Source organism: Eretmochelys imbricata, chromosome 13 (genome assembly GCF_965152235.1).
Source record: "Eretmochelys imbricata isolate rEreImb1 chromosome 13, rEreImb1.hap1, whole genome shotgun sequence".
In the NCBI taxonomy this organism is placed as follows: domain Eukaryota; kingdom Metazoa; phylum Chordata; order Testudines; family Cheloniidae; genus Eretmochelys; species Eretmochelys imbricata.
Window position 1 is genome coordinate 28,037,952 of NC_135584.1, and position 21,488 is coordinate 28,059,439.

General features: G+C 46.6%; 1 protein-coding gene across 4 annotated transcripts in view; it reads right to left on the minus strand.

The window, feature by feature from the left end:
* The window catches only part of ZNF341 (zinc finger protein 341), a 29,816-nt gene that overhangs the window by 6,375 nt on the left and 1,953 nt on the right, over positions 1-21,488 (minus strand). For all 4 annotated transcript variants that reach the window (XR_013347774.1, XR_013347773.1, XM_077832228.1 and 1 more), the window contains exons 2-11: positions 14,058-14,168; positions 13,078-13,265; positions 9,525-9,677; positions 8,500-8,739; positions 7,167-7,362; positions 6,792-6,876; positions 5,720-5,910; positions 4,613-4,806; positions 2,537-2,745; positions 1,384-1,480 (exon numbers count right to left, since the gene is read on the minus strand). Coding sequence is in view for 2 of the 4 variants with exons in the window: in XM_077832228.1 (XP_077688354.1) it covers positions 1,384-1,480; positions 2,537-2,745; positions 4,613-4,806; positions 5,720-5,910; positions 6,792-6,876; positions 7,167-7,362; positions 8,500-8,739; positions 9,525-9,677; positions 13,078-13,265; positions 14,058-14,168 (1,664 nt within the window). In the remaining 2 variants the exon portion in view is untranslated. The remainder of the gene's footprint in view (positions 1-1,383; positions 1,481-2,536; positions 2,746-4,612; positions 4,807-5,719; positions 5,911-6,791; positions 6,877-7,166; positions 7,363-8,499; positions 8,740-9,524; positions 9,678-13,077; positions 13,266-14,057; positions 14,169-21,488) is intronic.

A 21,488-nucleotide genomic window follows, 5' to 3' on the forward strand; every position in this document is an offset into this window, starting at 1 on the left:
TGGGTGACATTTGCCATGCCGACATTATTAACAGTTCATTTCACACACGGGAAAACTAAACGCACCAGTCCAATGATTTGCTGACGATAATGCCACCAGTCCGCACGAGGGCTAGGCAGAGAACCCAGCACTCCTAGCTCCCAGTGCTGCACGCTCACCACTACGCTACACTCCCTCCGCACAGAAGCAATCTTAGTAACTCACAAACTCAGAAGCAAAAAAAAGCTGCCCAGCGAAAGGGCTTTCCAACAGCAGGAGTCACAGGCTGCTGCCCCTGTGTGTTGGGAAGTCCCCCAAGGATCAATGGGAGAGGGGCAATGGACTGCCCTACATGCAGATGTGAAAAGCAGCAAGCTAACCCTAACATGGCCACAGCCTTGCACAGAGAGCACCTGTCTCTTTCGGGGACAAAGGACGACACATAAAGAAAGATGGGTTACTAACCATGGCGGGTGTGCGTTTCCCCTTCCCGAGCTACCTCAGTACAAAGTGGTCTTTCCTCTGAGATTGTTCCTGCCCCCACGGCAGGATTTTCACCTCCTTAGCTATAAACAGAGGAGCAAGGGTCCACATTTTAGTCTAGATTTTCAAACAAAGTGTATTAGAATTCAGCGCCCGCAATTCTGCCCCTCAACCCCCGGGGGTGACGTGATCAGAACGTCCACAGCCAAAGGCTGCCTGGGCGTCCAGCTCCAGACACGCTATCAGGACAAGCTTGTCCTTTCCAAGGACACACAGCATTCATCCAAAAGAGGAGAGGACAACAGTGGGAGGGGCACATAGAGGTTTATTTGGATGGGAGACAAGCGATAGGTTAGCAAGGCTGGGGCTCTACATTCTTCTTCCTGTAGGCAGGATGTGCCTAGTGGTTCAAGGAGGGAACAGGCTAATGGTCACAGTGGGGGCTGAAGGAGAAGCCAAGAAACCACACTAAAGCCAGCCTCGCTCCTGTAGCCATCCCTGACTCTCGGAGGTGAGGCAGGCCAGTATAACATCCAGTATTCCTGTACTGTAAAAGGGACAGATCCTGTCAGGTGCTGAGTGTCCTTCGCTGTCAATAGAGTATTCGGGGCTCAGGGCACTCAACCCTTTGCAGGATTGGGGCTCAATATGATGCAGGGTTGAGGAGATGGCAGGAAATTGGAGAAAAGTATATTGATCAGTGAATGGGGTACAGCAGAAGAGCTGGCACTGTGGGGAGGAATGGACTCTGCTCTAGAGAGACAAGGGGGCCAGAACACTCCTCCCTCTCTTGAGAAGTCCTAGAGGACCTGCCAGTCTGTACTGAGGTAGAAAGGGAGAGGAAAGGGAGACGAATTCCCCATCCCCCTCAGAAACCCAAACATCTCTCCAGGGTCATCTCGTGCAAAAAGCCCCACCCACCTTCTGGCAATGAGGGCAGGGGAAGTTGTGCGTTGCCGTCTGCAGATGGTGCTCCAGCGCTTCTGGGGTGGAGTATTTATTGACACACTTGACACACCTGAATGAGGAGAGACAGAAGAGAGCATGTGAGCAAGGACCAGCCACAGCAGCCATACCATACGCTATCTCTGCAGACAGTTATCCACCCTGTACATTCTCTATTCAGTTTTCCCAATGTTTGGTTAAAAACAGTAACAGAACACAAAGTGTTTGGAGAGCAGCAATAACCCCCTCCCCCATCCTAACCCCATGAGTTTGCAAACCCAGATTTCCACTTCAAGGCTTCTGCTAATTTAAGAATCCTTCCTCTACCCCATTATAAGAAATACAGAATGGAGGGGCAAAGGGAAATATCAAACCTAAACGGAGCCAAGCCCTCAGAGAAAATCACTCATCTCTTAACTCATTGCAAGATGAACCCCGGCCTCTCTACAGGTGCAAGGACAACTAGAAATTACAAGCCTTTCTAAGGAGCAGCAGTCACATAATATAATGGTATATAATCCAGACAAGGCTCCCAGATGCATTCCAAGAAGTCACTGTGCTCCTCGATCTACTTGCAATCTTCCCCTCAGCATTTCCATAGCACTGTAAGTGCTGTTCACAGAACACAGAGCAAGGCACCAGAGTCTCACTTGCTCCCTCCATCAACCATCTATCAGCTTTCCAGGTCAACAAAGCTCGCTATGCTTTAAAAAGAGAATGAGACTGTTGTGGAACGGCTACGTTTGCCTGGACACAGCTCCCACGCCCACCGCACTGGTACATAAGTGACACCTTTTACTGTAGATATTGGTTGTGATTAATTCACCCAGGTAGCCCGCTCACTCTCCATATGTAAATGCAGTGAACACCAACAGCACCCGTGGCACCTAAGCCCTCAGACTCACATTCTGTGCACAAAGTGTTTGGCCACAGTCGCCAGGCAGCGGGGCACTCAGCTATGCACCACGTGAACCCAATATAATCCCAGCAGCTGAAAACAAGGTCCCACATGCTTCCCCTCGTGTCCCTTCAGCGCTTGGGTCTGAGAGCACACGCACTCCGCCTGAAGCGCGAGGCTGTCACTCTCTCCTACTGCGCCCAGTAACCACTGTTCGGATTGCTACCGTACTTGTACACGGCCACGTCCTTCTTGGGGCTGTGCTGGGGCAGCAGGCTGTGGGAGTACTGGTGGACGCTCAGTTCATACAGGGAGGGGAAGTCCTTGCTGCACAGATGGCAGCGATAGCTCAGCTCCTCCTGGTGGTTCTTGATGTGCTCCAGAAAGGACTCCAGCTTCTGGAACGTCTGAGCGCAGCTCTTCACCACGCACTTGTACACCTGGAGGAAGAGGCAGGAGTTTATGGGAGGAAGGGAGAGCTACGAGAGTGGCGCATATTGGCGATAAAAACAGTGCAATTCCCCTGCCAACAGATGTGGTGTACTCAAGCGTGAGGGCGTAAGACTCGGACTCAGGACTCCTGTATGCTCTTGCAGGCTCTGATACTGCCTCCTTCAGCAAGTCATTGAGTGGGCAATTTTCCAAAGCATCTAAGTGATTTAGGAGCCCGAGTTTCACTGAAAGCCACTAGGAACCATGCTCCTAAACCACCAAAGTTCTTTTGAAAATCCCACCTTTAACCTTAACTTTCTCCAGGTGTAACAGGGGGATGGTGATATTTATCTACTCATTGGGAGTTTAATTAAATCACTGTGAGATCCATGAATTAAAGATACAGGGGGAGATTCCAAAGCCTCAAACAGCAGTAAGGTGCCTAATTCTCACTGACTTTCATTGGCCGTTAGGTGCCCTACCTCTCTCCGTGCCCTTGAAAATCTGCTCCACACTATACACTGTCAAATTATTATTGCTACTAATTTTCTCCTCTCTTGCTGGACCCATGGACTTTCCCCTAGTTTGGATAGCGCTAAATTAGCCTGGCTGTGTTTATGAACAAAAGCAGCAATTTCAGTCCCCAGAGTGTCTCATCGTGCCACAGCTGCCATTTATGCACTATCAGTTATGGGAGCAGCACTCCAAAAGCAGCACCCATTCACTAACCCCCACCCGGTGCCAGCAGCAGGAGCACACGCCATTGTTAAATGTGTTAACTGCCTTCTGGTCAGAAGTTCTTGGAGATGGTGGCGGAAGATTTTAAATAAAACAGCTCTGCAACACAATGGTCACAGTCACACTGTACCAGTGTTACTATGGGTCAAATCTGAGATTTAAAGAAATGGACAGCACCTACCAGCAAGGAGTACAAGAGTGAAAGTTAATTTCACTCTTCCCCAGGGGTAACTCATGGTGTTGGTGCTCCAGCCTCACTGTGCCCACGCAGCAGGAAACTCAGCCATCTCCAAGGCCAGTTAGCCCAAACACACTAGAGCTGCTCAGTAACACTGAAAGCCAGCTGGTAGCCAAATGCTGGGGAGCTCTTCCCTGATAGCATCTTCTCCCAACGGGCAGCCAAGACTCTGGGAACATGCAGCCTCAACATTACAACCGCTGAGGCTAACGGGGACCCACGAGCAAGGCAGCAGCCCCAGCAGGTAAATCCAAATGCCCTCCCTCCCACTGAGCTGGGCTAAGTCCACCTCTTTTTATGATCAGTTCTATTGTTGTGGCATTCAGAGGCCCCCGTCAGGATCGGGGACCCTGCATGCTGGGCATTGTAAACACCAAAAGCTGCAGTCTTTGCCAAAGACACACAGCAAATGAGTGGAACAGGCCAGAAGATGGAGGATAAGAGTAACAGAAATGAGATCACATGATTCCATAGGCAACTACTCCACAACTCGATGGTTGCTGACCATTTTAAAGCGTTCTGGATTTGGTTTTTCCAGCTCTCCACAGCTGCCAACTAGCCCACCCCTTGGCTGATTTCTTCCAAGCAACACAGCAGGGCTGGGGCCCTGCTTGAAGCTGCTCTTTTCCAATCCAGACCCACACAAGAAGAGCCAAGAAGCACAATGCAGCACTGCAACAGCCGGTTTTATGATGTGAATGCACTTGATTATAACAGAGCCACAAGCACTCTACAAAGACAAGCCTCTCCTTGTGCTGGGGAGAACCTGCCATGTTCATTCCACTTCTACCTGATCCTCACTGATAATTAGACCAAGGCCACTTGGAGCCAAACTAACGTCTCAGCCTGATTACCGATGCGGGCTCCACAAACACGAGTGTCCACAATGTGTCACCCACCTGCTCGTTCTTGTGCTGCGTCATGTGCGATTTGAGCTGGAAATAGGTGTTAAACTTGCTGGGGCAGAACTGGCACTGGTAAGAGCTATCAATCAGGACAACCTGCTTGGCTTCCAGTTTGCCAACCTCACTCTCTTCTGCGGGGGCCATGGCCTGAGGCTGCTGGGGAGAGTTCCTGGAGGCCTGGCTTAAGCCTGGAGAAACGGGCAGAGGCACAGAGAGAAAGACAAATTGAAGCATTCCTGAGGTTAGTTTTTGAACAGCTTTGAAAACTGACTAAGGCCCCAGCCCTCCATTGCCATGTGACACTTACCTTTGGTCTCTGGGCCAGCCTCCAGCTCCCTTCTTAAGTGCCAATTCTTCTGGCTAGACAATTCAATTCCCCTAGCCTTCCCTTTACAACAGATTATCAAGGGCCCTGATTATTCTGGCTACCCTTCTGTGACTCACTATTCTTACCTGTCATGCTCCCAGCTGTGTTCCAGCTGTCTCATTGAAAAGAGAACTCAACGGGTCCCTGACGATCTAAGGCCATATTCATTCCTCCATCAAGATTTGCTCAGTGCAGGAGACGAGAGGCATCAAGCTAGCCAGTTACGCATCCCTGATTCACTAGCTGCCTAGCTTCAGTGTACATTAGAGCAGCCCCTACACTTCTGTAACTTATGCCAGCTGGTTATGGCCCTATAGGACCACATACCCGTTGAGAACTAGCAGAGCTGAGTCATGCTCTGCCCCACCCTCCATGCCAGTGTTCGGGGGAGGTTGGTGTAAACATTGGTTACACCACTGGATGCCAGCTGGGAACTCCTCCACACCAAGAGAATTCTGGACTGGCCAGTTAGACAAGACTTCACCACCCTGAGCAGTGCAGAACGGCAAGCCAGAGCACACAGGGTTGCATTAGCCCACATGTCTGATCTGTGCAATAGTCTAATAGATGCTGCTAAATGCTCGGTCTCCAGATAGTGGCAGCACTGGCATTAACTCCAGAGGAAGCTAACATGAGGGATACATGGGTTGGAGGAGCTTTGCGAATGAGGAGTGTTCAGAGATCCTGGGAGTGTCGCTCTGCTTCCTACTAGGCAATTTCCAAGAGTAGCACACCTGGGTTCTCCTCGTCCTCCTGCTGGTTGGGGTTCAGTGCCATGACCTGCACTGTGATGGAGTTGCGGGAGATGGTGCACCCGAGCCCCGGCGGCCACACCTTATGGGTCTGCATGTGCTTCTTCACGTTGGACTTCTGCGCAAAGGCTCGGCCGCACACGATGCACTGGAACGGCTTCTCACCTGTGTGGCTGCAGGGCAGACCGCAGCACATCAGTGAAGATGCATGACAGGAGCTGGTGGCCTGTAAGCATGGATCACAGGGAGCAGCTGTCCCAGGAGTGAACTGAGAACCTCGCTGCTTGGCAGATTAGCCCCTGGGCATCCCCAGCAAAGGGCTGGGAACCTGATCAACTGGCATCAATGGATTTTGTGGGTGGAGCGGGAAAAACAGGCCTTATATACAGAACACAGAGTTACAGCCCAGGAGTAGTTTGGGGGTGGGGAGGACCTCTGCAATGAAGTCGGAACACTTATCATCACGTTTTTCTGCACTGCCCCAATAAGGCACTTGACCATCATTGCTTGGCTTAGAATAAAACCCCTTTCTTCTGCTCCAGCATCAGGGGATCCCTTCTTTTCCTCCCACTCTGCTTCCAGACTAGGAAGAGGGGAACCCTGTCCTCTTCTCTCTCTCTGCCCCCCACCCCAAATTACAGGGAGGGAGATCTTTCTGCTCTCTCTTCCTGTTCCAGCCCAGAAGCCACTTCTGATGCTTGGTGTTCAACATGTGAGGGGCCCCAGGATGGGCTTGGAGTTTAAATGACTCTTGCTAGCTGCCCATCAAGCTTTTAAATCTTTGCTCGGGGCTGAGACTAGAGCTTTTATCCTTCCTCTTCAGGCATCACTCTGAATTTTCACTCCCAAGGGGCAGCTCTGGAGGTGAAGGTGGTTGGATATCCAGGGAACAGGAACCGTGGACGTTCTCATCAGCTAGTGAGCAAAGAGGACTCCAAAACCAGCTCATACTCAAAAAGTAAAAGATGCAATTACAGCTCACGCCTCCTGTGCAATCAACAGCCCGCCCCACTCGGCCATCCCTGCCGCATCTGGGTTAGCATCTCACTGTTACCTTCTGATGTGCTGCTGCAAGTCAAAGTTCTTGGTGAAGGCCTTGTCACAATAAGTGCACTTCAGTTTGGGGGACTTAGGTTTCCCTGAAATAGAAAGAGTGCATAATGGGAATTCGCTACCCCAATTCAATTGCATTCAGGACCAAAGAACATTTGATTGGATATGACTGGCCACAACACAAGAGTTCGTCCCATGGGGCAATAATAGGTGCCAATTCTACTTTTTGTATAGGATTTTTTGTATAGCATAGCAAGAGTACACTGTGTTGTACATTTGCTAACAGAGACTCAAGAGCTTCCAGTCTAAAAGCGAAATGCAATGGAGACATGATGGTCTAGGGGTTAGAGCAGGAGCTGGCCATAAGGAGACATACCTTCTTGCAGCCCACTGTCATTTTTGGAACGCCTGTTTTTGGCGGTTGAGGTGGAATCAAAACCGGCCACGTTTCCTCCGGATGCATTGGTCAAAGGAGCAGGAATATTAGTGCTTTTGGATTTGAAGCCCTGCTTCCCTGGGCTGTACACAGGAGGGGAGGGATACACAGGACTTTCCACACACTGGCTTGGCACCTGGAATAATGCAATCACGAGTGAAAATACATTTGCTAAATCTGTGGAGAAGTTGCCATACTAGATCATTAGTCTGTCTAGTCCAGGGTCCTGCCTAACTGGATCAAACCGGTAATCTGTTTCTCTAACCAAAGGGAGGCTAAACCAATGCACAAAGGGCAGCTCTCAGACTGAACCTTGCCAAGTATTCAGGAGTTATTAGCAAGACTTGGACACCAAAGTATAATCTCTCAAAACAAAGAGCTAGCTATTCCTGATTAGCCCTTGGAACTGTCTCTCTGCTCTCCAGAGCTGATCACCTGGATCTGGACTCAAACCTGTGACCCTGAAGGTGGAAAGCTCAAGCTCCTGTTACCAACCCCATGAAGATTTCTGAAGGAAGTTCTGCTGTGCAGATTCCAGTTAAACAAACTGACAATATTATTGGGAAGGCGAAGGGTTTAGTTAGCAAAGCAGACCGAGTCATCAATCTGGAGTAACACAGTTTGAGGGCCTTTCTGAAAAGGCATCTGGAGAAGTTTGGCATGTCGACTCCTACCGCATACTCCCCAGTCCCGTTTCAAGGTCTCAAGTAACATGGCTGCCACCACTTCCCCTGGGAGACTATTTAACTGCCTGAGGAATCTCACTATCAGGGTATTTTTTCTGATATTCAGACTAATCTTTCCTGTGCTGAGTTTCGGCCCACTACTCCTAGTTCAATCCCTTTGCAAAGTCTCTGTCTTCCCAGCAGATACCCTTTCCAATACTCACAGGCAGTTATAGGAAATCCTCCCCTTAAACACGTCTACATGTGTTCAGCTCTTTTAATCTCTCCTCATAAATCAATCCCTCCGGTCCCTTAATCGTTCTCGTGTTCTCCCGATTCCCTTCAGCTTGTTGACATCTTTCTGATCATGACTTTCCCACAGAGGAAATACTCATTGATTACCAGACAACCTAACACATCTTTCCCTGACTAATTTTATGACAAATTGCCTTTCTAATCCAGCTGACTCATGAGCAGCATCTTCTCCCCAGCTTGTGAAATGAGCTTGCAGGAGCCTTAAGTGTCCTGTATTGGTCAGAAGGTAGAGCGGCATCTGAGGGATGACCCATGGCTATGCTCTCAATATGAGGCCAGGGACATGGCTTTACCTCTATGGGCGGATAGGGCTGCATCCCCAGCGTCTGTATCTCCACTGTGCCGTTTCCTGCCAGAGGAGCAGGTGCGCTGTACACTTCCACCACCCGGCTGCCGCCAGTGCTGGGCTGTCCCGGTGCTCCCAGGGTCTGAGCGGGAGGAGGTGGGGGCTGAGGTGGAGGAGGAGGTGGGGGTGGCGGTGGAGGAGGGGGCTGGGAAAGGTACCCAGCTCCAGTGTGCATACTCAAGCTGCTCTGAAAACCGGAACAAGAGACAGACAGAGAAGACATTGAAAATGCAGCACAGGTCCGGAGTTGCAGAAGCCTCACTCATGACATCATTCATAATTCACTGTCAGATCAGCAGACAAAGCAAACTCTAGGCAAAATGCCCTTTTTGACACAGATGTGGGCACCTTACTGAATACAGTATCTAGTTTCTAAGGAAGGAATGAGCAATCCAATAACCACCTATATACCGTGCAGGGGTCAGACTGAGAGGGTATGCAGCAGCTCAGTGTTCTGCCACTTTTCCCTGTTGATGGTCATCTTGTACTCTAGAATCCAAGCATTGGCTTCATTTTCTTTGTAGTCCTTCTGGGTACAAGGAAACCCCTCAGAATGCGAAGAGGGTAACCAGTGCAGGGACACCTGCCCAAGTCTGCAGACAGCATTAAACAACAGCTCCGAGGGAGGCGTCCCATTGATCTCCCTGGTCGTTGGTCAGGATGGTTCCTGATGATTACACGGTAACATGCACATTATTTCACGGGGGATCATAGCACACAAGAAAGAAGCAGGGATGACTGTATTATGAAGAGCAGCACAATCTGCTGCGAGAGGCAGTGTGAGTGAGCAGATCTTGGCCTAGGCCCATCACTTGTTGTTTTCCAACCTGACCTCTGCTGTTGTTTTTGAGAAGGTGCCCAGGCACCAACATCAAAGCAGCTCTTTGAACCGTGCAAGTGGCGCTGCTAGCCAGAACTCCATCTGCTATTCAGCCAGGGACTCAGTCTGTTTGGAAAACGCACTCCCCTTACCTGCACGGAGGGCTGCACCGTGGGCATTGGTTGGTCCAGGGATGTAAAAGCGGACATGGCTGACATCAGTACCTCGTCACTGACTAAGATATTCCCCTGCACGAGTGTCTGGATCAGCGGAGATGGAGGAACCGTGATGTATGTGGAAATTTGCTGAAAGAATGGGAAAAAAAAGTGGGGGGGCTCAACATTAGAACAAGAGAAATAATCTCTGAAATGCCCAGGAAAGGAACAAGGATGTGCTCTTTACTAAACCGATGAGTCTCTGCTACCTCCAGCTCTCCTCAGTCGACTGGCCACACTAGAGATCTACTGGTTGCTACTGTTTGTCTCTTCACCTATGGGTCTATCCTGCCATCGGGAACCACACTGGCACTGTTCAGAAAAACGAGAGCTAGACCTTCCAATACTCTAGTTCAAAAGGAACTATTTTGGGGCAGTTCTCTGGCCTGTGCTATACAGGAGATCAGACTAGATGATCACAGTGGTACCTTCAGGCCTCAGAATCTACGAACGAATCAATCCTGGGAGACCTAATGGCTCAGGGGATTGGAGATGGGATAGGGAGCTGGCTATGGGTTTACAGTTCAAACCATGATGGTTATTAAAGGTGACCTGAGGAACAAATTGCATTAAGACCTTCAGTGGAATGCTCTGACTAACCAGGTGACGTGGTGAAATCAGAAAGGCCAGGGACTAGATGGCCAGGAAGACTGTACTTCCTTCTCACCCCTAGAGGTGGTCCCACCAGGTCACAATTGAGGTACATTGGGGGCGACAGCATGGGGGAAGATTTTGCTCACACTGTCCCTGTTCTGTGGTTACGGTGAGAACTGATGCCTCCAGAGTCGACAGCACCTTTCCCCAGGGCTAGATTCACTTTAAGGGTGGAAAAAACACATTTTCTTTTACTACTGGAGAATTCCATCTTTTTGGTTGATTTGAGGAGCAGAAAGTATGCTGTGTGTATGAGGGGATACAGGAGCACTGTGGCAGAAGAACAGCTGCATGGATTCAATTCCGGCGAAAGGTAGGTTTGGGGTAGGGGGAAGATGTTTGGTTTTTTTAATTCCAGCAATTTTTGTTTTTTTTTAATTCTCCCCACACATGGCACACTGGGATATACGGAGTCGTGCGTGGAGACTGGGCGCTGAAGGAACTAGGAGGCAGATCCAGGGATGAGGATGCCACATCCAGCACCCTCTCTCCATGTATAGGAGCTAGATGCAGCTAAAGGGTGGGAGTGAGGCCCACCCCCAGATATGGAAAGCGGCAGCCAGTCATGTAGGAAGCAGCAGGCCAGACAGACCCACAATACTAGCACCCCGAGTTAGATCTACAGTCCTACAACAAAAGGAATTCTAGAAAAAGGAATCCTAGAAAAAGTGGAAACATGGATGAATGGCTAATGAGGAGAACAAAGGAATGGCAGGGAAAAAAATCAGAAAGGCTAAGGCACAAGGGACATGAAAGGAATAAAAAGAGGTTCTTTAAATATATTAGGAGCAAGAGAAAGATGAAGGAAAGTATAAGTCCTTTACTTATGAGGAAGGAGAGCTAAAACTAATGAGGTCAAGAAGGCTGAGGTTTTTAATGTCATTTTGCTTCAGTCTTCATTAAAAAGGTTAATGGTGACCAGATACACAATTAATAATAAAAACAAGGGAGAAGGAATACAAGCCAAAATAGGGAAAGAACAGTTTAAAGAATATTTAGATAAGTTAGATTTATTCAAGTCAGCAAGGCCTGATTAAATTCATTATAGGGTACTTAAGAAACTCGCTGAAGCAATCTCAGAACCATTAACAATATTCTTTGAGAACTCTGGGAGGATGGGTGAGGTCTCAAAGGTCTGGAAAAGGACAAGCATAGTAGCTATCTTTAAAAAGGGGAACAAAGAGGACCCTGGAAGTTATAGACCAGTCAACCTAACTTCAATACCAGGAAAGATACTGGAACAAATGATTAAACAATCAGTTTGTAGGCACCTAGAGGATAATAGGGTTATAAGAAATAGCCAGCATGGAGTCATCAAGAACAAATCATACCAACCAATGTAATTCCCTTCTTTGACAGGGTTACTGGCCTAGTGGATAGGAGGGAAGCAGTAGACGTGATATATCTTAATTTTAGTAAGGCTTTTGACAAGCTCCACGTGACATTCGCATAAGCAAACTAGGGAAATGTGATCTAGATGAATTTACTATAAGGTAGGTGAAAACTGGCTGAAAGAGCAGTTATCAATGGTTTGCTGTCAAACTGGGAGGGCATATCTGGTGGGGTCCCCACTGGGATCAGTCTTGGGTCCAGTACTATTCAATATTTTCATTAATGACTTGGACATTGGAGTGGAGAGTCTGCTTATAAAATTTGTGGATGACACCCAGCTGGGAGGGGCTGCAAGTACTTTGGAGAACAGGATGAGAATTCAAAAGGAGTTGGATAAATCAGAGAATTGGTCTGAAAATCAGAAAGATGAAATTAAATAAAGACACATGCAAAGTACTACACTTAGGAAGGAAAAATCAAATACACAGTTACAAAATGGGGAGTAACTGACTTGGTGGTCATAATGCTGAAAAGGGTCTGGAGGTTATGGTGGATCACACATTCAATATGAGTCAACAATGTGATAAAGTTGCTAAAAAGGCTAATATTCTGGGGTATGTAAGGCTCGGGAGGTAACTGTCTGGCTCTACTTGGCTCTGGTGAGACCTCATCTGGAGTACTGTGTCAAATTCTGGGTGCCACACTTTAGGAAGATGTGGACAAATTGGAGAGAGTCCAGAGGAGAGCAACGAGACCCATAAAAGGTTTAGAAAACCTGACCTACGAGGAAAGGTTAAAAAAATTGGGCATTTTTAGTCTTGAGAAAAGAAGACAGAGGGGGGGACTTGGAGGGGTTGGACTAGATGACCTCCTGAGGTCCCTTCCAACCCTGATATTCTATGACTTGATAACAGTCCTCCAATATGTTAAGGGAAGATATAAATAGGACTGTGCTCAACTGTTCTCCATATGCACTGAAGGTAGGACAAGAAGTAATAGGCTTAATCTGCAGCAAGGGAGCTTTAAGCTAGATAATAGAAACAACGGTCTAACTAGAAGGGCAGTTAAGCTCTGGAATAGGCTTCCGAGGGAGGTTGTGAAATCCCCATTGTTGGAGGTTTTTAAGAACAGGTGGGACAAACACCTGTCAGGGATGTTCTAGGTTTCCTTGGTCCAGCCTTAGTGCAGCGGGCTGCACTTGGTGACCTCTCAAGGACCCTTCCAGCTGTACCTTTCTGTGATTCTATAATAAAAGATTAAACTCTTTATTGACCCGCTGTTCAAGAGCAGTGACACATCTGTTCTGAAGGAAAGCCCATAGTAAAGGGATTATATGGACTTTTTGAATAGATTCCAAGAGATAAGAACAAGGTGGGTCGAACCCGGCCTCCCTAGGGTGAGATCACTAGCCAGGTGTAACTGGATTCAGTAAACGTTCACCCCTGGGTTCTCTTGCCCTCCAAAGTCAGTGGCGCAGAGACCCCCAAGCATGCCGTGTAGCTACCTGCCGATTGGCACTCTGAGCCTGCTGCACGGATGTGATGGACGGAGTGTACACGCTGTTGGTAGCCAACGAGACAGTGGCCAGTGAAGGGGTGTTTCCTTGGCATTGCTCCCTCTTGTGGGTCATGAACGCCGGCAGTGAGTTGAATTGCTTCTTACACTTCCCACACAGGAACACGTCCTCGTCATCTGCAATCAGAAGGGAACGGATCATTGATCTGGCTTCAGGATCCTTCTCCTCCTCAGACTATGGAGCTACCTTCAACTACGGTTAGGGTCGGAAAAGGGATGATACAATTTGGTGCCTTCCTGCTGTCACAGCTAGGGGAGGGGTGAGCTGAATTCTGTTTTGCCTTGTGCAGCTTCAGCTGTTTTGTCAGCTGAGCTCTTGCTGCAGAATGTCCTACTGAGGATGAGAAACAAGTAACTGAACTTTGCATTCCTCTAGCTCCTTCCAAGTACGTCAAAAAGGCTCACATGGATCAGCCTGGGCTGTCTTTAGACAGAACAATCAGCCGCAGTGCATGGAGGCGGAAGAGACTGATTACACAGCGTTCACTTGTGTGTGTTTGGGGAAAGGTCACAGAATAATTCTGCATTTTCCAAGTGAGCCCTGATAAAATGCTGTCTGGCCTACACCTTCCGGTTTTGGGGAAAGCAGCTCTGGATGCCGGTGTTGCTGATAAAGGGCTGAAGTGAAAAGCCAGACTTTCATAGGCATTTAAGCCAGCAACTACCCTGCTTGCTCACCTAAATTAGCTACACAATGATTTGTCCCCAAATAATTGAGCAACCTGAGTGTTCATTGCAGCAAGGGGTTTGTGACATACAGAAAGTGCCCCTCCCTTCATGCCTTTACTGAGGTGCATGGCCTGGACGTGCTGCTGAGATCAAACGGCCACTGGGAGAGAGGGCACAGCAGGAAAGGCAGCCCACAAGAGTCTCTTTCTGCTTGCACATGCAAGGAAGAGAGGGGCTCACCCATGGACTGGATGGTGGTGGAGGTGTTGACATTTTGACCGGATGGATCTGTCACTGCTCCTTGACCATCTAGCAGGGACTGAACAGCCAGCACTGTCTGATTATCCATTCCTAAAAGAGAAACAGAAGCAAGCGTTAGAAGGAAAGCACAGCCCTACCTTGGGACATCCAAGCAGGCCCTCTGGGACAAGAACTGGTTCACTGAGTCTGAAATCTCACTCTGCACCATCTGAACGTATCCTACAGTAAACACAACTTAAACGAGTAACACTGAAAAGTGGCTCCCTCTCAGGGGCCCCATGTCTCCCGCTTAGCTCTTCTTCCTTCAGTGAGCTCCCGCTCCCCCCTACCCCGCCACCTATTCTATGTGCTAGTTATCCTAAGAGAGAAACCAGATCCTAAGAGCAGAAAGCCAGTTCATCTTTCTTTATATGGTCATGGGAGGAGTGGGTAAGAAGAGGCAAAAGAAGATCTGACAGCTGAAGGAGAGAGCTGGTTTTTGGGGAAGCTATTCCCAGGGAGGGCAAAGAGTTTTAGTTGCAGAAGGGGGTCTGATCAGTGGCACGTGCCACTTGGAGGTGCAGGAACATTTGGAATTTCATAGATTTTAAGCTCAGACTAGTTTAAGGTCACTATGTCACACAGAGGGTAACTCAGGCTGGTACAGTTACTCACAAGCCATGTGGTGCAGTGGCTGCGACTTGGGGTTGGGTTTGTTTTGTTAAGAGACCTGAGCTCTGGCCCTGCAGTGAGCTTGCATAAACTCTCTGCTAACAAATTTTTAAAAAGGGAAGGAATGTGCAGCAGTTCTTCCCTGTCTTCTGGGTCAAGGTTCGTGGCTCGAGTCAATAATAAGGGTAGGGAATTGAAACAGCACTTAGAAGAGGTCAGATTTGAACTTGTGGTCTCTGCTTTGCCAGCTCAAGGAACTTTCCCTTAAGCTACAGCAACATTTATAAAGAATCCCTCAGTTAGGGTCTTTCTCATTTTAGCGTTCCCCACAAGCCAGTGACGGCATTCACACTGAGGCAGATTTGCCATTCAATTAAAAATTGGCAGGTTCACCTTAGCACAAATATTTTTTTCCATTGCAGCTACGTTATCTAAAAACTCTGTAGACAACCACTAATGATGTATAACTGATACTCTAGGAACAAAAAGCAGCCAAAGGACAGCTCCCAGAGCGGTTTAGATTTCTTGTAAAAGGGGTGAAGTCACTGCCCAAAAGGGTGTGATTCAATTCATTTTTCATCAAACCATGAAAAATTCAAACAGTACTCAGTTTATATTCTGTGTTTTGGCTTTTTGCCATTTCCATGAGATTTTTACAAACTAAAGGTTTAAAGCTCCTGTTAATACTGAACCCTAACGCAGTCTTAACCATGGTGATGCTACTGCTGCACCACAATAAAAAAGAGCAAACAATCTTACAAGGTAAAATCATTTTCAAGCAGTACAGCTAACGGGCAGATCCTGATGAGAAGCCAATTAGTAAATAGCATGAGGAGAGGCTTGAAAATCCTGCAACTGATTGCAAAGACATAAGGAATCATCACAGAGAAGCTGCGCTGCTTTCCTCCTACAGATCCTCTCCACGCCAGGGTTTAGGGCAGGAAGAGAAGAATATCATGTGCAACAGAAGCTGCAAGGGGAGTATTTAGATCTGCGCGATATAACTTCTCCAGGACTGCCGCGGTGCCATCCCAGGTGCCAAGGGGCTTCCACAAGGGAGAGAGAGGGACTCTCACCAACTGCACACATACACAGCACTTTAAAGATTTAAAGATTAGCTAAGAACTCACTACTCCTGTATCACCCACATGGAGCTAGTTAATATACTCAAGTAACAGAACCCTCAAGATGCCTTAACTGAGTAACCTGATCAGTCTGCCTGTGTCCCATTCGATTTCTCCCCTTCCTTTCCTTTTATTAACCTTCCTTGTTGTGTCTCATTTGAACCTATGGCTCCATCTTACACACATTTACTGCCAAGCATAGGACTCACTCTTGGGGGTAGCTCCATTGACATCAATGGGATCACTCACAGTCCCAAGCACTACATTCAGTGACATGTGCAGGACTGGGACCGTATATCATAAGCTCTGCAGAGGAGGGGCTGTTTCTTTACTTGTGTCTGTAAAGTACCCATCACACTTCATAGCCCTGCAACAAATAACAATATATCTAATAACAACCCCTAATGGAAGCTTGGGGGTGTTTTTTCTAAACAATTATTTTAACTGTTAAATAGGAGATGAGATCATCCATTTTGTAGCCCTTGTCCCAGAAACTGATTTTGAGGCATGGTCTGTTTTATTCATCACATTCCCATCAGGAAGCAGATAGGAGTCCCAGAAGTTCTCCCACCATTCTGTATGTGTAATGAGATACGGTCTCTCTTCCTCATTTCCCCTTCTAAAAAGCCAGCTTGTAGGGAGCAGCATGGCAACCCCAGAATCCCAGTACTGTTGCTGTATGTGGGTAGGCGGAATGTAGGGTGAAGAATCTCCTACACCTGCTGGGCAGACAGCACAGCTGGAGGCCGGGCAATTTGCTTCAGAAGTACCCCTATGAATAAAGGTGAGAAGGGTGGGTGCAGCGCCTTCCCCTCCCTCACTCAATTGCCTCACTCATAGGCATATCTGTAAGTAAGCCTATGATTTAGTCACAGAGGTAGCGGAAGTCACGGAATCCGTGACATCAGCAGTGGGAAGCTGCAGGGTTCCCCGCCACCCAGGGGGCCAAGAGGTGCATGGGCGCCATGGGCCCTTGGAGCTGCAAGCTGCAGGTGGTGGGGGTACCCCACAGCCGCTGCAGGCGGCTCCTAGCCTCCCTGCAGCTGCCCTGCTTCAGGCAGTGTGGAACTCCGCAGATCCCAATATTGTCCCAGACATTTTTAGTAAAGTCACAGACTTTTTTTGCCCGTGACCTGGCCGTGACTTTTACTAAAAATATCTGTGACAAAATTTTAGCCTTATCTATAAGTCATCTGTCAGCTGCACCTCTTCTCATCAGTGGCAGATGCTGCATACTCTCCTCCTCTTATCAGATTCACATAGGAGGGAAGACTATGAGAACAGCATGGCTCTGCAACTCCAGGGAAGGGAGGGGAGAGCAGCTGTTATGCAATTCATGCTCCTTTACAAACCCACCATGCGTTCTTTTCCATACTGTAGGGAACTGAATATTGCAGGAGAATGCAAGTTTTGTTTTGTTTTATTTCACGAGAAACCAATATTTTAAAATACACTCATACATTTACAATTATTCCCCTGCAGCATTTGCAAGGGCAACACTGCAAACTCCTGCTAGTGCATCAGAACCAGAGTGTGAAACTTACAAGTCTATTGCAATGTCCAAGTGGAAATAAGCAAGCAGCAGGAATAGCGAGAAGAGAATTGGACACCTAGAATTCTATTTTAATAGTTTATGTTGATAATTAAAACACCTTAAATTACTGAAGCTCAAAAATTTTAAAAACCTAATTCCTGTCTTAATATTCATGCCAGAAATGCCAAGATCAGGCTGTGAGGGGGGCCAGATTACATTTTTAATAGGGTTGTCGATTAATCGCAGTTAACTCACACGATTAACTCAAAAAAATTAATAGTGATTTAAAAAATAAATCACAGTTTTAATCGCACTGTCAAACAATAGAATACCAATTGACATTTATTAAATATTTGTGGATATTTTTCTACATTTTCAATTATATTAATTTCAACTACAAGGCAGAATAAAAATGTACATTGCACACTTTATATTATTTTATTACAACTATTTGCACTGTAAAAATGATAAAAATATTTTTCAATTCACCTCATGCAAGTACAGTAGTGCGATCTCTTTATTGTGAAAGTGCAACTTACAAATGTAGATTTTTTTTTTTGTTACATAACTGCACTCAAAAACAAAACAGTGTAAAACTTTAGAGCCTACAAGTCCACTCAGTCCTACTTCTTGTTCAGCCAATCGCTAAGACAAACAAGTTTGTTTACATTTACAGGAGATAATGTTGCCCGCTCCTGATTTATGTCACCTGAAAGCAAGAACAGGTGTTCGCATGGCAGTTCTGTAGCCAGCATTGCTAGTTATTTACATGCCAGATATACTAAACATTTGTATGCCCCTTCATGCTCCAGCCACCGTTCCAGAGGACATGCTTCCATGCTGATGACGCTTATTAAATAAATAATGTGTTAATTAAATGTGTGACAATTCTTTGGGGGAGAATTGTATGTCTCCTGCTCTGTGTTTTACTGGCATTCTGCCATATATTTCATGTTATAGCAGTCTTGGAGATGACCCAGCACATGTTGTTCATTTTAAGAACATTTTCATTGCAGATTTGACAAAATGCAAAAAAGGTACCAATGTGAGATTTCTGAAGATAGCTACAGCACTCGACCCAAGGTTTAAGAATATGAAGTGCCTTCCAAAATCTGAGAGGGATGAGGTGTGGAGCGTGCTTTCTTGAAGTACTTGCATGAGAGGAAAGTGATCAGGAACAGCCAGCATGGATTCACCAAGGGAAGGTCATGCCTGACTAATCTAATCGCCTTTTATCATGAGATTACTGGTTCTGTGGATGAAGGGAAAGCAGTGGATGTATTGTTTCTTGACTTTAGCAAAGCTTTTGACACGGTCTCCCACAGTATTCTTGTCAGCAAGTTAAGGAAGTATGGGCTGGATGAATGCACTACAAGGTGGGTAGAAAGCTGGCTAGATTGTCGGGCTCAACGGGTAGTGATCAATGGCTCCATGTCTAGTTGGCAGCCGGTGTCAAGTGGAGTGCCCCAGGGGTCGGTCCTGGGGCCGTTTGTTCAATATCTTCATAAATGATCTGGAGGATGGTGTGGATTGCACTCTCAGCAAATTTGCGGACGATACTAAACTGGGAGGAGTGGTAGATACGCTGGAGGGGAGGGATAGGATACAGAAGGACCTAGACAAATTGGAGGATTGGGCCAAAAGAAATCTGATGAGGTTCAATAAGGATAAGTGCAGGGTCCTGCACTTAGGACGGAGGAATCCAATGCACCGCTACAGACTAGGGACCGAATGGCTAGGCAGCAGTTCTGCGGAAAAGGACCTAGGGGTGACAGTGGACGAGAAGCTGGATATGAGTCAGCAGTGTGCCCTTGTTGCCAAGAAGGCCAATGGCATTTTGGGATGTATAAGTAGGGGCATAGCGAGCAGATCGAGGGACGTGATCGTCCCCCTCTATTCGACATTGGTGAGGCCTCATCTGGAGTACTGTGTCCAGTTTTGGGCCCCACACTACAAGAAGGATGTGGAGAAATTGGAGAGAGTCCAGCGAAGGGCAACAAAAATGATTAGGGGTCTAGAACACATGACTTATGAGGAGAGGCTGAGGGAGCTGGGATTGTTTAGCCTGCAGAAGAGAAGAATGAGGGGGGATTTGATAGCTGCTTTCAACTACCTGAAAGGGGGTTCCAAAGAGGATGGCTCTAGACTGTTCTCAATGGTAGCAGATGACAGAACGAGGAGTAATGGTCTCAAGTTGCAGTTGGGGAGGTTTAGATTGGATATTAGGAAAAACTTTTTCACTAAGAGGGTGGTGAAACACTGGAATGCGTTGCCTAGGGAGGTGGTGGAATCTCCTTCCTTGGAAGTTTTTAAGGTCAGGCTTGACAAAGCCCTGGCTGGGATGATTTAACTGGGAATTGGTCCTGCTTCGAGCAGGGGGTTGGACTAGATGACCTTCAGGGGTCCCTTCCAACCCTGATATTCTATGATTCTATGATTCTATGAAAGCTTAAAAGAGCAACACTCTGATGTGGAAACTATAGAACCCGAACCACCAAAAAGAGAATCAACCTTCTGCTGGTGGCGTCTGACTCAGATGATGAAAATGAACATGCATCAGTCTGCACTGCTTTGGATCGTTATCAACCAGAACCTGTCATCAGCACAGACGCATTGAAGCATGAAGGGACAGATGAATCTTTAGCGCATCTGGCACGTAAATATCTTGCAACACTGGCTAAAACAGTGCCATGCGAATACCTGTTCTCACTTTCAGGTGACGTCAATCAGAAGAGAGCAACGTTATTCTCCTGCAAATGTGAACAAATTTGTTTGTCTGAGCGATTGGCTGAACAAGAAGTAGGACTGAGTGGACCTGCAGATTCTAAAGTTTTACACTGTTTTATTTTTGAGTGCAGGTTTTTTTGTACATAATTCTACATTTGTAAGTTCAACTTTCATGATCAAGAGATTGCACTACCGTACTTGTACTAGGCGAATTGAAAAATATTATTTCTTTTGTTTTTTACAGTGCAAATATTTGTAACAAAAATATAAACTGATCACTTTGTATTGTGTTGTAATTGAAATTAACGTATTTGAAAATATATTTAAATATATTTAAATAAATGGTATTCTATTATTGTTTAACAGTGTGCGTGATTAATTTTTTTAATTGCTTGACAGACCTAATTTTTAATGATAGTCTGTGGCCGGATCTTCTGGGTTACAGCCACATAGTACCCTTGATCCCAGAGAAAACAGAAGGAGGCTTGAGCAGAGATCAAGAGTAGAATATTGACTACAATAATGTTAAAGTTGCAATTAGCATCATTCAGTGGGAAAAGTGATGCAAGACAATTTTAGGACCCCCACCATTTTGCTCCTCATTAATCTGATCTTTTGCCCATGGAGTTACTAGTTACGCAAATATAATTGCTGTAATTTCACAAATTAGGTACACAATTGCCTAAATTATCTGAAAATTTAATCAATAATCTTAAGAATTAATACCCATTTGAGATGGTTGGGGCAGTTCACATATCAGAGTTGTTTCAGGCTATCTGCTGACTGAGGAAGACAACATTGCATCCATTTTGCATAAATGATAGTCAGATTTGGAAGATTTTCTTCACAATCATAAGCACTAAAAGCCCCATTTTTTCTTTAATGAAAATTTGCTTTCTGCAGAATCTGAATCTGTCATTAGGGCCAGATAAATGCAGTAACTGAATTGGATCCTGAGCCCAGTGGGAGACCACTGATTTATGATTTTTGTTTACCTCTTGGATTTCTCTTGGCTTGGACATTGAAACAGGACTGGTCTATTTCTCTTTTGACTTGCCAGTTTCACGTTGAGTCTCAAGGACTATTCATTTTGTGTGTAATGCCAGCACTGAGCTAAGTGCTTTCCTAACAGCTGTGAAGGTACATCTTTGCCCCAAGGTTGAAAGCCACTGTTCTAGACTACTGTACCCCTTTTAGGAGTCTGATTTGTCTTGCATACCCCAAGTTTTACCTCACTTTAAAAACTACTTGCTTACAAAATCAGACATCATGCAGAAGTGTCACAGCATGCTATTACAGAAAAAATGCTTACTTTCTCATGTTTACCAGATAATTAAAAAATAAATAAATTGGAATACAAATATTGGGCTGTAC